Source organism: Polistes canadensis, unplaced genomic scaffold, assembly GCF_001313835.1.
Source record: "Polistes canadensis isolate GaletaPanama2010 unplaced genomic scaffold, ASM131383v1 scaffold_3, whole genome shotgun sequence".
Classification (NCBI taxonomy): domain Eukaryota; kingdom Metazoa; phylum Arthropoda; class Insecta; order Hymenoptera; family Vespidae; genus Polistes; species Polistes canadensis.
In genome coordinates, this window is record NW_014569550.1 from 614,912 (window position 1) to 631,449 (window position 16,538).

The 16,538-nt window shown below is 26.3% G+C and overlaps 4 protein-coding genes across 5 annotated transcripts; 2 read left to right on the forward strand and 2 right to left on the reverse strand.

Moving 5' to 3' along the window:
• The first annotated feature begins 1,338 nt into the window (after window positions 1-1,338).
• On the forward strand, window positions 1,339-2,193 carry LOC106785720 (peroxisome biogenesis factor 10-like). The gene is made up of 4 exons (XM_014746410.1): window positions 1,339-1,650; window positions 1,725-1,976; window positions 2,078-2,114; window positions 2,183-2,193. Exons 1-4 carry the CDS (start codon window positions 1,339-1,341, stop codon window positions 2,191-2,193), a joined length of 612 nt encoding a protein of 203 aa, XP_014601896.1.
• LOC106786759 (myotubularin-related protein 14) lies at window positions 2,139-10,919 on the reverse strand. Of its 2 annotated transcripts, none has more exons than XM_014748507.1 (7): window positions 10,764-10,919; window positions 5,177-5,757; window positions 4,432-4,751; window positions 3,934-4,345; window positions 3,496-3,828; window positions 3,140-3,240; window positions 2,139-2,389 (listed from the first exon to the last, which is right to left on the reverse strand). In XM_014748507.1, exons 2-7 carry the CDS (start codon window positions 5,743-5,745, stop codon window positions 2,307-2,309), a joined length of 1,818 nt encoding a protein of 605 aa, XP_014603993.1. In that variant the 5' UTR covers window positions 5,746-5,757; window positions 10,764-10,919; the 3' UTR covers window positions 2,139-2,306. The 2 variants fall into 2 exon arrangements, with proteins under 2 accessions (XP_014603993.1, XP_014603983.1); XM_014748497.1 differs by lacking the exon at window positions 10,764-10,919 and adding an exon at window positions 6,105-6,580.
• A 976-nt stretch (window positions 10,920-11,895) lies between these two features.
• Window positions 11,896-13,316, forward strand: LOC106786769 (ADP-ribose pyrophosphatase, mitochondrial). The gene is made up of 2 exons (XM_014748533.1): window positions 11,896-12,464; window positions 12,607-13,316. The coding sequence occupies exons 1-2, from the start codon at window positions 12,239-12,241 to the stop codon at window positions 13,239-13,241; spliced, it is 861 nt and encodes a 286-aa protein (XP_014604019.1). The 5' UTR covers window positions 11,896-12,238; the 3' UTR covers window positions 13,242-13,316.
• Window positions 13,317-13,468: 152 nt separating this feature from the next.
• On the reverse strand, window positions 13,469-16,459 carry LOC106786763. The gene is made up of 4 exons (XM_014748521.1): window positions 16,046-16,459; window positions 15,278-15,562; window positions 14,465-14,680; window positions 13,469-14,378 (listed from the first exon to the last, which is right to left on the reverse strand). The coding sequence occupies exons 1-4, from the start codon at window positions 16,310-16,312 to the stop codon at window positions 13,905-13,907; spliced, it is 1,242 nt and encodes a 413-aa protein (XP_014604007.1). The 5' UTR covers window positions 16,313-16,459; the 3' UTR covers window positions 13,469-13,904.
• Between the last annotated feature and the right edge of the window lie 79 nt (window positions 16,460-16,538).

The following is a 16,538-nucleotide window of genomic DNA, read 5'->3' on the forward strand; positions in this document are numbered from 1 at the left end:
TGGTACATTTGTTCTAGGGATTTTTTTTTCCCCCTCTCGTCTACCGTTTTATTCTTTTCTATATTCTCTTATTCTTTTTTTTTTTTTTTACAATACTTTTTAACAAATACATACGTTTTTAAATTGAACTAATAACTTTAATATTATTTATGTATGATCGAGTTAAAGTATACAAAATATTGCTTTATACAAATACGTTATTTTGAACGATTGTAACAATACTGTTTCGACAGAAATATCGATGAATTGTGTAGCCAACACAAAAGATTACTCACTAGATACATTTTATGTAATTCGTAGATTTCGTTCATAGATGACCATAACATTCTACCTTACCGACATATCTTGTGGTAACATTTATTCTATGCATAACCTTAATGTTTTAATAGTTATCTATCACGTGTTGTTTGTTAGAAAAGTTTATTTAAAGAATGCCACATATCCCTGACTATGACGAAATATATTTATTAGATATTTTCAAGAATTTCTAGAAACAGATTTTTGAGATAATAATAAAAATACTTCTCGAAAGTTGCGCACGATCGAGTGCATTGAAGTAGAGGAAGATTATGTCAACGAAATTATATCGATAAATAAATACCATTGAAAATTTTTAAAATATTTTCGTTATTGAGCCACGTATTTTTTAAATTATCTTCAAATTAATAAATAAGGTTTATTCTTTAAATTTTCGTATTTTTCTGCTCATAAAAAATAATGCAAATTAATTTAATTTTTTTTTAAATTTTGTATGCAAATGCAAACTCATCAATGACTCACATATTTTATAACAGAATTATCAAAAATGATATTTTTAAAAACTTTAGCGTTTATAAAATTTAAACGAATTCATTTTTAATTTGAAATTAGTCTTGTGTAATTTAAAATTAATTTTTTTCAGTTTAAGACTTTGAAAAAATTTCGCTCATGATGAATAATATATATACACATATATACATTTATATAACTTAACCATTCTATGCATAAACTTAAAAAAAAATTATCATATTGTATAAAATTATTCCAGTAATAAAAAGTTAGCTGTTAAAGAAAAAAATAACAAATAATTCAAAGTACAAAGTCTTAAATATTTGTATCTCAACACAATTGGAAATATAATATTTTCAAACAATTAGGTTAATTATAAGTATTACAAATATTCAACATTATTATATTTTTCAATACGATTCTCATTGTATGAGCAAATCTAGAAATCTAAATCTAATTTATAAGGTTATGATATATATTTTTTTTTGTAATGCGAGTAGTTTTGAAAGATCGCAATGCAAGGTGTATATATAAGCTAAATGTTTTTATTTATACAGGTTAATAAAGAAAATGGACACCAGTAAAGATAAGAACATGTCCAAGAATTTTCAAAAAAGAACATTAAAATGTGCCAATCAAGCGGAAATACTTCGGTCTCATCAAAGGGATTTAGATTTTGTATTACAATTGCAAGAAAAGCTTTCCGACATATTGCATGATTTTAAGAATTACAGAAATCTATCTCGGTATTTAATTTCTGATATATCAGCTAAACTGATATATTTTGTTTTCACAACCGGAATGGGTAATCAAACTTTAGGAGAAGAGTATACCGGAATTGTTCAGGCTGATATTAAAGCATACAGAATTCCATCTTTGAGTGTACATATTCATATAATATATTAATAAATACTTAATTATATTAAGCATAATAATTAATGAGATTTCCTATTTAGGCAAGGATTATGGCTGTGATACTAGAATATTTTGGGGAAAGAACGTTGTTAAGAGGATTGGGTCTATTACAAAGATACGTTAATGATTCTGGTAATCAATTAACAGAACAGTCGGTTAAATTATTCAATTTGATTTTATCAAGATTACAGTCAATAATACCTCTACTCATATTAATTCATAAAAGTATCTTTTATATCTCTGGTAGATATTACAGTTTAAGTAAAAGATTAACTAAAATAGATTATGCAAAGGTAAATTGTTTGCATATTATATTATATATTATTATTATAATATTAAATATTAATGAATAATATTTATTGTATTTTGGTAACTTATTTATATATTTCTAAAGGTTTACGGTACTCCATCGGCTGATAAAATTAGCTGGGGTTTAAGGATACTCGGAATCGTAACTTTAATGCAATCTGTATTAAAAATATGGCAAAATGAATCGCAGCGGAGGAATAACGAAGAACATATAAAACTGACTGAAACGGATGTGTATGGAAACTGTCAGTTGTGTACTGAAGCAATATCAACAACTGCAACTCCCTGTGGTCACATATTTTGTTGGCCTTGCATTAGTAATTGGTTGCGCAATAAACCACAATGTCCCTTTTGTAGAGAAAATGTTCCACCCCAAAGAATCGTATATTTAATGAATCTATAATACAATATATTAATTATAGAAACTTGTATAAAATATTCTTATTTATATATATATGTATACATACATATATATATAAAAAAGATGAATTTTGGTAATTCTTCTTATAAATAAATAGCATTAAAAATATTTCTTTTGTGACAAAGCTGTATTGTGCAAGTATTTAGTAACACTCGTTAAAAATGAGATTGAGAACTAGGCTAGATAATAAATATTTCAAATGTTTCTACAAATCTATAAAACAAAGAAGATTCGTATATGCATATATATATAATATGTATGTATGTATATACTGTAAATATATAAAAAAATATTAATTTTTATTTGTATTATGTGTATACACACCATTTTTCATTTAATAATACATTATCTACGTAACAATAATATACAAATATTCTATTATTTTGTTTTTCCTTTTCTTTTTAATGATTTGAAAAATTACTTGAGTTAAAAGAAGAAATCAATGATGAAAAAACTAATGATGTGATTCCCGGCAAATGATTAACGTGTTCGCCACAAGCGTCATTTATTTGTTACACATCAATTCCAATTGAAACCCTGAAGTCACATGTCGTTCATCAACATATTCGTTATGCATCAATCAATTCAAAAAAATAAGTCATAGATTTGGAATATCTTCTTCGTAGTATGATAGCGAACGCGTCAATGGCATATTAGTTATATAAAAATGTATATTTAATATCTATGTATTACTACTTAAGCTAGTTAAATCACTTAGCATTTTACCTAAACCTCTCGGCTCAGAATTTTCTCTCATACGAAATCCACAAGGCTTATAAGCATCATAAAATGTTGATCTTAAACACTGCAGTTTATATTTGCGAGTTCTAAAAAATATAATTTACATATTGCGTATAAGTTAAACCATAAATAAAAATATGCGCACGTACATTTATATCTATTATATATTCACATATATTGAATCCCTTGCATCATGATTTAATGCACAGAGCTGCACACCATATTTGGTGCTATGATTATGTTTGACCCGTTAGCTCTGCTACAAGACTTATGCGTTTTTACAGAGAGTGCAAGGAGTTAAATAAGTAAATAAAAATATTTATTAAAACTTTATAACTTACTGTACTTGTGATACGGATTCGTCATCTTCCAATATTGCTTTACTAGATCCATGAGCTTGATGTAAAAAATTTTCAAATAAACCTTTGCTAGTCGAGCCAGAAGAATTAGATCCCTCTGTAATAGATGTGTGGGCTGTTGTTGAACCACGTAAACTACCAGTTCCAGATATCATTTGCCATGAACCACCAGAGGAAGTTGATTCATTTCTTTGTCGACGACAACCTATAGGTACAGCGACTGGAGACGTTCTTTTAGGGGGAAAAGAGGATCGATATCCTCCTCCTTGTGCTTCTTTACTAGGAGAACTTTGAATTGTTAATTGTGCAAGATTTCTGTAAAACACAATAGATTTATTTCAATATTAAATAATAATATCAAAAGATAAGTTAAATCAAAATTATCTTATGCGAGAAATAATAAAAAAAATCGATATATACCCAGTAACATTATTATCATCTTGATTAGAGCTTTCACTATAAAACGTAGTTGGTGGATTATCCTGACTATCTTTGCTAGACCCACTACTCAGACTTAAGTTGGAACTGACAGATTCAGAATCATACAAGAAATTATCCAACTGTGGATCGCTATCCGAAGAAGAATTTTTTGTATTATTATGTTGATTAATACTGAAATCTTCGTCGGTAATAAATTTCAGAAAATAAAAACAGAAGAAAAATATTTCCTCTCCTTTGTTTATTCTGTCCTGTAAATTATGTCCAAAAAGTAACCAATCGTACGCTATTGTATAATAAAGAATTTGATTAACATCCAATGATGTGTGTATAGCACCGTCGGCCCATAAACTAATTCTCAATAACGAGATAAATAAAGGTGTTCTATCCCATCCTGTAATGAAAATATAATTCTAATAAATAATACATCAAGGGTATCGTTATTAAAAATTTTAAATATCTAAGACTTTTATTTAGTACCTGAAATACAGTGAACCAGCAATCCACTACTACTATCATTTAAATATTTCAAAATAAGTCTTAAATAATTTTTAGTTAATTTAATAAGATCCCAAAATTGATAGTGTTCCCATTTTAAATGTAACTGAGAAGAAATTGTATCTTCGGGTATACAGATTTGTGCGTCCACGTAAGACTGAGCCCAATTGAATACTAAACCCTTGGCGCAATAATTATTCTCTCGAAATTCTTTGAAGAACTCACAACCAGGATATGGCAAGGAAATAATGGCGAATCCAGAATACCTCTTCTCTTTATCTATCTTCTCTGAAGAAGACACGCTGAGTATCGAACAAAAGAACTCTGTTTAAGGGCCTCTAAAAGTGGATTTACAAGTAAAATAGACTGTACATGCTATGCTAACTATTATGAAACTTTACACTGTCTGTGAAAAAACAAGTTAGTGATACTCTTTGGTATAATTATAATAACAATTTAAACAAACTCCTATTTCATCAAATGTAATCAAAATTGTGGATATTAAACAAATTATATATCATCACTACGTATTGATACAAAATTATGTATGAAAAAATGTGCATTGTATTCCTAATTTATTTGTAGAAAAAGATGCAAATGTTAAACAAAAAATAAAAAAAATTGTAAAGTTTCGAAAATGAGCTTTTCATCGTATTAAAAATAGAATATCATAAATAATTGCATGCAGAGTTAAAAAAAGATATTTTAAATGAAATAGAAATCTTACTTCATTCCATATTTAACTTTCTTATTTTCCACCATAAAATCGATAATGGTTCCTACATTAAGAGTCTTCAAAAGTTTAATGTCTTGACTTCTAACTTTGTCAAATAATTGCCAATCGTAATTCTTTGGCTGTACCCCACTTGCCTCATCTAATTGTTCATCAACAGAAGAAGGTACACTTTCATTACTTTGAAATAAATAGTCTATTCCCAATCTACCACAAATTTCTGGTCCACCAGCTAATGTTGCTGATCTGCATATATGTCTACCATTGTAAAGTATTACAGGCAGTGGAAATCTTGTACGACATCTAGCATATCTAGCATTTTTTATTAATTCCTTTAATTTAATAGGATCATACATGCTATCACACATAGTCTCTGTATTTGTTGATGGCAGTGATGTCGATGGTAGTGATGTCGATGGTGTATCATCTGTAGTGGGATTTTTGGACTTTTTATTTTGTAATAGAATAAGGTGACTCGGATAATGTCCACATAGTTCACCTAAATGATTACTTATTACCGAATGAGTATAATCTAAATCGCTAAGAAGCAGACATCTTTGCATAATAGCTTGATTCTGAAAAAAACAATTGTTCGAGTTTTTATAAATAAATAACAAACAATTGTGACTAATTATGAAATAGCAATATATATCAGGCCTTCTCAAAGTGTGGGTCATAGAAATTGTAGCAAAATATAAAAAATTCCTGGATGTGTGATAATCAAAAATGAATTCAAAACTAGTTTAGCAACACTAAACGTATAATATGTTTGTGAGTTTATGATAGTGAAAAAGAAGATAGTATAAAGACTATATCAAGGGTGTTGCAAAAATATTAGCTTAAGTAAAGGAAGTCGCTAAATGGAAATGTTTGAGAAGCCCCGATACATAGACAATAATAATACAAAATAATAAATAATTACTGTTTCCGATTCATCTTTAGTCTGATATTTATTCTTAGAGAAGTATAAAACTAATTCTTGTAGATCTTTAGTGGTGATTTCAGTCATGGTTAACTGACTTTTAATGTATGTATCTAAAACTTAACAAGTAAGCATATTTTGGAAGAATTTAGATTCATAACAGGTTGTCTTCACTTAATGCATTTTATGCATTATTATAATAGTTATTATTATTATAAGTACTTCCAGTGTTTTTGTATAAAGAAACAATTGCACTGTTGTTGTATTTCATGTATACCATGTGTAATAATACAGATTCTTGTCAATTCTTTAATTCTTCCGATCACAAAATATATGTGCTCTTTGTTACTTATGCGTTAAACTTATTAATTCTTGATAACATATTTCTAATTGCTAAATGAACAATTTCGTACTTAATAGTACTTAAGATATATATATATATATATCGAATGCGCAAAAATATATGTCATACAAATAGTTAAATATTACTAATCATCCTATAATGTATAAATTAATTATATAAAGATAACACTAATCCCATTCGCAATAATATTATGTTATATATTAATTCCAGTCTTCGCATCTTCTAACGCGTTTGTAATATCCAATAAGGCCTGACGTTTATTCCTTTATATGAACATGTAAATCTTTATCAGCATTAATTATCACTCTGTTATATATTGTTACCCATTAAATTAAAATTAATAAACTCGAAGCTTTTTAAATAATAATATTATATTACAACATAAAAATGTGAGAAAAAATATAAGTAAAGTAATGATAAGACATTGTAAAAAATGTTCTAAGTTGTGCCATATAAATTTTGTGTAGTTATTCTTATCATATCCATTCTTTTTTCTAACTATTTTTATTTTAGTATTTTTTACGTCCTTGAAGAAATACTTTAGTATTAAAGTTGAAAAGTTTTCTATTTTACTCTTGTACATATTAAGTTTCTTTCTGGAATAATAAACGTTGTGCACACGTAATGGATATTTAGAGGCTCGTTAACGACAAAAATAATATTTTCGTTAAGAACAGTATCCGTTTTCAAAGTTACGCGTGTTATTCTCTATTTCACACATAATCATTTATTAAATCAATAATTATATATATATATATATATATATAAAATTATGATAATTATATATAATAACACCTAAACACATATAAACATACATAATTAATATCTTTTGATATGAAAACGAACAAATATATTCTATAAATATTGCAATAGATATATTATAGTTCATTTAACTATAAAATATTCTATTTTATATTGATAAGTAAAGGAAGTAATCGAAAGTTTCTATATATTTCAAGATTAAATATATTGAAATATATTATTAAGAAAAGGAAACTATTCGAGCATTGTGGTACGTGATTGGAAAAAGCATAGAATTGTGCTAACAAGATACGTACTTATGTATATTCTCAATGCATTCATCAAAAGGTTTATTGTTTCTATTGTGTCTAACTCACGATGTCATTTCAAACGTGTTTGGAAAGGTCTTTGCGTATTCAAAGAAGAGAATAGACAATGTTAGATAGATACATAAAGATAGAAAGAGATAGATAGAGATAGAGATAGAGAGAGAATGAGTTACTTTATCAATTATGTAAATTGTTGTTTCTTCTATAATATAATTTATAGAGGTGTGAGATTTATTGTCCAAGTGTTTTGTATAGAAGTGTAATCAAAGATTGAAAAACAAAGCACGAGTATATGTTATATACGTGTATATAAATTATACATACTGTAAGATGATTATTTTGTTATTTAAATAATATATAAGAGTTATTTGAAAAATTGTAATAAGAAAAAAAATCATATTTTAATTTCATTGTACACTTATTTTTTCTTTTATTTTTTTTTTTTAATTAAGAAACAAAAGAATAAATTCTCTTTAGAAATTCATTGAAACATTTTATTTCGCTCAGGTGATTTCGAAAAAAAGGACCAATGACGTCAAATACTCGTTGTATATGTATACGCTTACGTGTATGTGCACACATTTATGTATGATATGTATATATACATGTATGTATTTCGATCATCTTGGAGGCGTATGCAAATGCGTAAACTTGACGATAAGCATATGGCTCTGGTCAGTTATTTTTTTAAAGAATAAAAGAACAATACAACAACAAAAAATATAATTCATTAGGTTTTCGATAAATTTGATACGTTCAAATGTTACTCGTTTTCGATAAAACATGATCTACATATTATACATTAGTTTATTATCTTTTTATCAAATACTGACACACTAATATATATATATATATATATATATATATTATGTATATAATCGTAAACAAAATCAATAAAATAATAAGCATAATCATAAGCACAAAATCATAAATAAAAAATAAAAAATAAATAGAATTTTGTGTGTTAAAGATATCAAATTCATTTTAAAAACTATTAAGTATTGAACAAAAATATAATATAATTAACAAATAACTTTTTTTAATTACAAATATCACGTATCGTGTAACACAATCGTTTAATCAAAATCTTTTAATTTATTACAATTCTCGAGGATTAGTATTTTAATTAAAAAAAAAGAAAACAAAAGCAAACCACATATATTTTATGTATAATTTTCTCTCTTTCTCTCTCACTTTATTTTTTACTCTTTTACATATATAGTATGATTTGGTTCGTTAATTAGGAATGAAACGTTTAACGAGTACATATATGTATATACACAGGGGTAGTATGAAGTTCACTTTTTCCGATATATTATTTCAAGGTAAGCGAATCAATTTCATTAAATTAACGATCAACCTTTCTACGAGAAACTTTCTCCCTATTTCCCCCTTCCCCCTCCCCCTCCCCCCTCTCTCTCTTTGTCTGGGGTATTCTCATTAAGTTTGCATATAATTAGTTACTGCAAAAAACGTTTTTCTAATGTAGTCACATGTAAGAAAATGAAAAACAGAGAGAGAGAGATTATATGTGTGTAGAATGTATACGAGAGAGAAAGAGAAAGAGAGAGAATTTAAGAGAGAATGTAAGAGAGAAAGAGAAGGAAAATTAGTGTGTTTAAGAGTGCATATGAGAGAGAGAGAGAGAGAGAAGAAGAGAGTATGTATATGTTAGAATGAGAGAAAGAGAGAGAGAGAGAGAGAGAGAGAGGAAAAAGGTAAACTCTCAGTTTTTATCCTTTCCCCTTTTTTTTTTGTTTTTCATTCAACTTCAACTTCATTAAATCGCGTTTGACGTGTTTGACTTGCACTCCTGACGACGATGAGAATTTTTCTTTTTCTTTTTTTTTTTTTTTTTTTACATTTACTCTTTTACCCTTAATCTTTTTCCCTTTTCCTTTTTTTTTTTTATTTGTTCTTTTGCCAACGTTTTCCTCGTCGTTCAACTTTTTCATTCGAACTATCTCGCGAGTACACTCAAAACGCGTTTGTATAAGTTTATTTAATGAATTTACTTTTTATATATATGTATATATATATCTAAAAAAAAGGAAAAGGAAAAACAAAAGTTATTATCGACTTTGTTTCTCATGTTAAATCATCCCCTTTGTATTTTCATAGTTATAGGAAATCCTGTCTATTTATAAATCAACTTAATGTTTCTTTCCTTACGATATAAGACAATCTTATTTTTATCGAAGATCAAAATAATGATCATCTGAGAGAAAGAAAGAAAATATAAATCGAAATCTTATGAAATAATAAGATATCGCGTAAATGTATTAGTGTGTATATTTTAAGTAACGTATAGAAATGTATTTACGATAACAGATGATGATTTTAATATCAAAGAGTAAAGGTTGCCAATATGAAGGGATGACAAGATGATGAAGGAAGAAGGGTTTGGGTCTCTAGTAAATTCGATGGAAATTATTCGTAGCTCAATTCTGGTTGATCCTTCTCGCAAGTAAAACATATCCTCTTTGGTAAATCCCTTATCGATCCGTTGGAGTGCTTTTTGACGAGCTTACCGAAAGAAAAAATTTCACTCTACTTATAAAATAAAAATAAAAAAAAAATAAAAAAAAAAATAAAAAAAAAAGAACGACAACAAAATCATATATAATAAAACATTTTTAATATCTTCGCGCCGCGTGATTTAATTAATAAAAAAATAAATTAATAATATATGTACAATATATATATATATATATATTCGTATAGATAAAGATTTGCTAATGTAAAAATGTATGGCTTATTTGTATGACACACAATCTTATATGTGGTAATTAATATTAAATATTAAAATAAAAGAGAGCTATACATATAAAACAGTACATAAAAAAAATAAGAAACATAAATAAATAAATAAATAAACAAATAATTAAATCGATCAATTTNAAATAATTATAATTAAGGATTATATATGTATATATATATATATATATATAAATAATATAACAATTATTTTACATAAGATAATTGTGTATAAAATCTCTAGACCGTAATAAATGTGATCTTCATGTACTTTTCATGTGCTTTTCATGTGCCCTTCATGTGCTCATGTTATTATTATAAATAATATTATTATTGTAATTATATTTATTAAGTTTGTCATTTAATCCAAATTTAAATCTTCATGAAATTCTAATAACCGTTATTATTATTATTATAAAAATCTATGATAAACTATATTATCCATATAATAAAACAGTGCAACATAACCTTTTTTTAACATGGCAAATCCAATGCTCGTCGCATCCACACTTGCATGCATTTCGAACTTTACGTAATGAAATAGTCATTTCCGAATGAATTAAATAAATAATGAAAAATAATAGATTAGTTTTAACAAACAAACAATTTCCATTAAAGTGCAATTTTTTCTTTTTTTCATAATCACTTAGAGAGCACGTTTTTTTAAAATGTGAGACATACTATACATACATACATAGATGTACACCCATCCCACATTTTGAGAACTTCAATTACCGACAGATCATTTTTGTTCATCATATTCATTTTAACACAATTAGTAAACTTTGTACGTGTGTTTAAAAAAAGACGAAAAAAGAGAGTGTGTAAAAAATTGAAATACACAGAGTATTTTATTTTTACTTAAATAGAATCGAAATATTTTATTACAGGGCCTAAATATGTATGTATATATATATATATACACACAACGTTCGCGTCGCGTGTGTATGTAAGAATTGATTGAAAAATATGTGTTATTATTAATACTAAACTATAAAAATTAAAAGAAAAACTGAAAATTAAAAAATAAGATAATAAAATTAATGATTTAAAAATATTTCCTTTCAATAAATAGACTAATTCTAATTTTGATACTTTATTTGGACAAAAAGAAAATATATGTATAATTTTAGAGTTATTTTCATGTGTGTGTCATAGAAACATCGAGAATTTGAAAATTTGAATTTGAAAATCAATCACATTTTTCTCGCATATTCTATAATAATATTTTCTTTATATATTTTATTTTATGTTTAAAAGAAAATTAAAATACCTTGGATAAACTTACCTCGTAAAATGTAATTGAAATTTGTTATAAGAGTCAAGATTAATAATGTATAAGTCACTGAACGAACGTTTATTCTGTTCTAAATTATATGCAAACGGAAACTGTAGGGTGAGGGAATATTTTTGAAGGTTATTGATGTGTGGATGAATAAATAAATAAATAAATCAACTGAAAAATTTAAAATTGACTAATATTCAAAATAAAAATAAAGTGTAACCAATTCGATATTAGCTTAACGAATTTCATTATCTTAATCTCCGATATTTTGGAGAACATGTTTGGTTTTTAAATAGGTTTGCAAATATTGTTAGTATGATGATATCTTTTGTATCAATTCTACTTTTATGTTTATCGAACAAGACTTTTAATTTTCAAGATTGCGAGTTCAGTTAAGTTCACATGTACTCGACAAATGTTTAAACCTATTTTTCTCAAAAGCAAACCCTTATATAAAGAAATTTGATTTGATATTTTTCATTTAGTTTTTTATGTAGAATTATCCCCTGTTTGCTTGTACCACCGGCTATAGAACATTCTGTATATATATATTAAAATACATAGAATTCGATTAGAGTATAATAAAGACAAAATTATTGGTTATATTATTAATCACACATTTTTTATATGAAGTAGAACAAAAGTGAAGCTTATACATATGTGCAGTAGATTATTCAAAATGATTCATAATAAATGTAGAAAAGGATTTTATCCGCATACCGATATTCAAAGATTTAAAGTAGAAGATAACAAAATATCATGGAATGTAGAATATCCTGAATATAAACCAGTTAAACATACTTCACCTAATATATTAAATAAACCTTGGGCAGATCCAGTACTTGAAGATTCTTGTTTCAAACCAAAATGGAATGCATTAGATGGTACAACAATTATTCCTGATATACAAAACAATAATTATATATTTGTTTATTTTTTTATTATAAACTTGAAATTTTATTGATAGTAAGAAATATATATATATACAATTATCAATTTTAATGGTATTTTACTCTTTTTATGTAGGATCAGTTGATCGACGAAGTTACATGGGAGAATATGTTATAAGCGAAGATGGTTATCCTTTGAATCCTGTTGGTAGAACAGGTATAGTTGGAAGAGGCATTTTAGGTCGTTGGGGACCAAATCATGCCGCAGATCCAATTGTTACACGATGGAAAAGAAATGATAAAGATATGTTGGAAAAAGATGAAACTACTAACAAACCTATATTGCAATTTGTGGCTATTTTGAGGAAAGATTGCAAAGAGTGGGCAATACCTGGAGGTATGGTAGATCCAGGAGAAAAGATTTCTGCTACGTTGAAGCGAGAGTTTATGGAAGAAGCTATGAATTTATTAGAAAATGATTTTGCCAAGCGTAAAGAAATGGAAGCAAATATGAATTTATTTTTTACCAATGGTACTGATATTTTCAAGGGTTATGTCGACGATCCTAGAAATACAGATAATGCTTGGATAGAAACTGTGGCACAAAATTTTCACGACGGAGATAATAATACTTTCGGACAATTACCTTTAACGGCTGGAGATGATGCTTGTAATGTTAGATGGATGGATGCGGATTCTAAGCTAAGTTTGTATGCCAGTCATTCATTATTTATACAAAAAACTGTTCATATACACGATGCGCATTGGTAATACAATGATTACTTCAAATTTAATGTGATAATAGAAAATATTTTGTATTGTTAATAAAGGTGCAATTTTTTTTAATATGATTTTTATTTTATTTAGAATCTTTTTATCTTAAATACGTAAAGAATTACCGCGTTTATAGGTTTAATGATATTTAAGATAAAAAAATAATCATTAAAATCGGAAATATTTTTTAATATGTAAATAATATATTTACACATATAAAAAAATATTCTTAATTTTATTCTATCAGATAAAATCATTCTCTTTGAATATACAGCACTATCATATTTTTTTTTTCTTTTTCATTGAAATTTTATATTATTCACCGTGTAACACAGCAATGTCAGTATATTTTTAAATAATTACATACAAATCACACTTACTTAATAGAGATTAAAGTATATCTTAAAAAATGTTTACACAAGTTAAAAATGATTTTATGTAATCTCTTACAGAATACATAAAATTCTAACAACACTTTAGTGAGCTATGATTAAAACCGATGATAAAACAATGAAATATTTATAAAATATGAAAGAAAACATCTTTAGATAATGTATGAAAAATATGTAACTTATTTTTCTCTTTAATATAAATTTCGTAATACTATACGATTATATCGCATTGTACTTAAATAGTTTATTCCTGTAATTCCGTAAATATTTAACATTGTACTCTATAATCGTCCAAATGATTTGAAACTGACACTAGATTCGGTTCTGTTAATCCTAAATAATTTAACAATATTTCTGTATCATTTGGAATTTTTTGTACGTTTTGATACTCACACGTTTTTAAGTTATACTCATTATGCAACTGTTCGTTATATTTTAGTTTTGTATATAACTTGTCAGTAGCTTTTTCATGATCAAAATAATCGACTTTTAACGAATAATTATCGTTACTTGAAGCGATTGAAATGTTATCGCTACTACTTGATGATTGATCTGCAATGTTTTCTAATTCGAGTGCTTTCTGTGCTTGAATCTGACCTAATTTAGCAGCTTTGGTAAAATATAAACGTGCTCGGTCCAGATCTAAAACAAGACCACCTTTTCCTTGGGCATGAAAAACTCCCAAATTGTACATTGCATCCGCATGACCGTGTTTCGCTGCATGATCGTAATAGCTTGCAGCCTAAAAACAATGGATTTATGAATTTCTTTCTTTCCTAATATAATTATTTATATAATTTATTTGTTCATTTTAAATTTGTTATGTACCTTCGCATAATCTACTAACGTTCCGAGTCCTAACTCATAGCATAGGCCAAGATTAAACATACTTGCAGGAGATGACAATTTAGCCCCAGCTGAAAAATGATTAACTGCGTCGTTGTAACGCTTTTCATCTAGTGCTTTTATACCGTAATTCAATTCGAATTCTCCCATAAGTACATTATTAACTTTATTGAGTTCATCCACGGCTTCATTGAAAGCCTAAAAGTATAATAATAATATGCATAGATTTCTAAAAAGTATTTAAAAATAAGTATTTTCTACCATTTCAATCTACGTATTTTAAAATCTGTTATTCGTTATTTCTATATTATATTATTTTTTTTCTACTTTTAAGATAAAATTAAATGTAAAGAAAATATTAGAGGATAGAGGAATAGGAATATTCGGTTTGAATTCAATATTAAAAGAAAAATTAATAAAAGTATTATATAATGATGTATATATATATTTTTTAACACAAAAATACTAAATAAAAAATATTAAAAGTGTAAAAAAAAATAATTAATATAAAATCTTTATATTACATATATATTTCTGAATAAGTAAATATATTATTTATTTATTACATAAAACATATTATAGACACATAAGTGTATAAATAAGTATTTTCTACATATCAAATGTAAAATGCACACACACATTTTTGATTTTTAATTAAAATTTAAATATAGTTGATAGTAATTAAAAATAATAAAATTAAAGTTAAGTACATATCACATTTTTAATCTCATTATATATTACAGTTGGTAATATTAAGCTTTAGAGTATATAATTTCTTAGCAACAGCATTCTTACCTCTTCGACTGTGATAGGCCCAAAAGGTTTAGCATATCTGCTATTAGCTTCTATTTCCTTAGTGTTTTCTTTACTAATATAATTATTAGGATTATCTATGCAATTAGTAACAGGTAGTATATTTCGTGGATGTAAATTTAATATTCCATTGAGGAAATAGGATAAGCGATATTGGGATGATCGCGAGATTTCAAAGTTGAATAATTCATATTTATCTTTATTAAAGAATTTTCTATGAAAACACAAAGATTGGCCCACTACCCAACCAACTGCTAATGCACTAGACTGCAAAAGAAAAAAAAAGCAAATATTTTATTATTAATCAAACGCATACGCGCACATATACACTCATTTTAAATACATGTTTATTAATTATTATAAATGTAAACATACATTTGACTAGTTCATTCAATTGTTTATAATGAATATAACTACGCATATTGAATATAGCAATTTTATTATATTTATTTTCTATATAAATTAATTAAGTTTTTTCTACAAAGTAAATGTTACATTTCATTCAATATAAATAAATTATAAATTGCGCATCGTGTTATCATAAAGTCAGAGATAAAGATATAAAGACATAAGGTATGAGATAGATTTAATCAGATTTAAATATTGTAACATTAAATTTTAAAGTAATTCAATTATTGAAGTTATATTTATTATAATTTTATTAATCATTATTATTATTAATATATGACTGACATTTAATATGTCAATCATAAGAAGTAAAATGAAATGAAAAAGATTTAATATAGTTACCCAGCTAACTGCATCGATCCAACCATGTTTAGTGTTCCATTTAGTACCTTCATTGTTATCTTTAGTACCTTTGGATTTTGCGGATCCATAAAACTCATTACTATATGCGGAATAATTGTCTCTGACAAATTTTTGATTGCATGCTAACGATGTTTTTTTAATTTCATTTGGAGTATTATTTTCTTGTGTAGTTTGGGAATAAATATTGGTACGGCATCCTCGTTTTTCCAATGTTTCACGAATACCTCGTGTTACGAATTTCCACATGTTACTTATAGATTAAAATATTCTATTAAATTATACGTGCACAAATCTACAAGAGCACCTAATGTTAGTTATTTATCTGACTTTGTTACGTTATGGATGATGAACGTGAAATAACTGTTTTAAACGTAAATGCACTTTCGCCACTTATGTAGAAAAAAATTACTACGAAGTAAAAGTTACTTACGGTCGGTAAAGTCATTTAAAAAATGACAATGAAATTGCAGAT

What these genes read in the sequence shown, in the direction of transcription:
- LOC106786763 (XM_014748521.1), bottom strand. Translation starts at nt 16,312, where the DNA reads ATGTGGAAATTCGTAACACGAGGTATTCGTGAAACATTGGAAAAACGA. An exon ending in GGATCGATGCAGTTAGCTGG is followed by an intron (nt 15,563 to 16,045) that starts GTAACTATATTA and finishes TTTCTTTTGCAG; the next exon opens with TCTAGTGCATTAGCAGTTGG. An exon ending in GGCCTATCACAGTCGAAGAG is followed by an intron (nt 14,681 to 15,277) that starts GTAAGAATGCTG and finishes TTATACTTTTAG; the next exon opens with GCTTTCAATGAAGCCGTGGA.
- LOC106786759 (XM_014748497.1), bottom strand. Translation starts at nt 6,191, where the DNA reads ATGACTGAAATCACCACTAAAGATCTACAAGAATTAGTTTTATACTTC. An exon ending in CTAAAGATGAATCGGAAACA is followed by an intron (nt 5,758 to 6,104) that starts GTAATTATTTAT and finishes TGTTTTTTTCAG; the next exon opens with AATCAAGCTATTATGCAAAG. An exon ending in GATGATAATAATGTTACTGG is followed by an intron (nt 3,829 to 3,933) that starts GTATATATCGAT and finishes TGTGTTTTACAG; the next exon opens with AAATCTTGCACAATTAACAA.
- LOC106785720 (XM_014746410.1), top strand. Translation starts at nt 1,339, where the DNA reads ATGGACACCAGTAAAGATAAGAACATGTCCAAGAATTTTCAAAAAAGA. An exon ending in ACAGAATTCCATCTTTGAGT is followed by an intron (nt 1,651 to 1,724) that starts GTACATATTCAT and finishes TTTCCTATTTAG; the next exon opens with GCAAGGATTATGGCTGTGAT. An exon ending in CTAAAATAGATTATGCAAAG is followed by an intron (nt 1,977 to 2,077) that starts GTAAATTGTTTG and finishes ATATTTCTAAAG; the next exon opens with GTTTACGGTACTCCATCGGC.
- LOC106786769 (XM_014748533.1), top strand. Translation starts at nt 12,239, where the DNA reads ATGTGCAGTAGATTATTCAAAATGATTCATAATAAATGTAGAAAAGGA. An exon ending in AAAATGGAATGCATTAGATG is followed by an intron (nt 12,465 to 12,606) that starts GTACAACAATTA and finishes CTTTTTATGTAG; the next exon opens with GATCAGTTGATCGACGAAGT.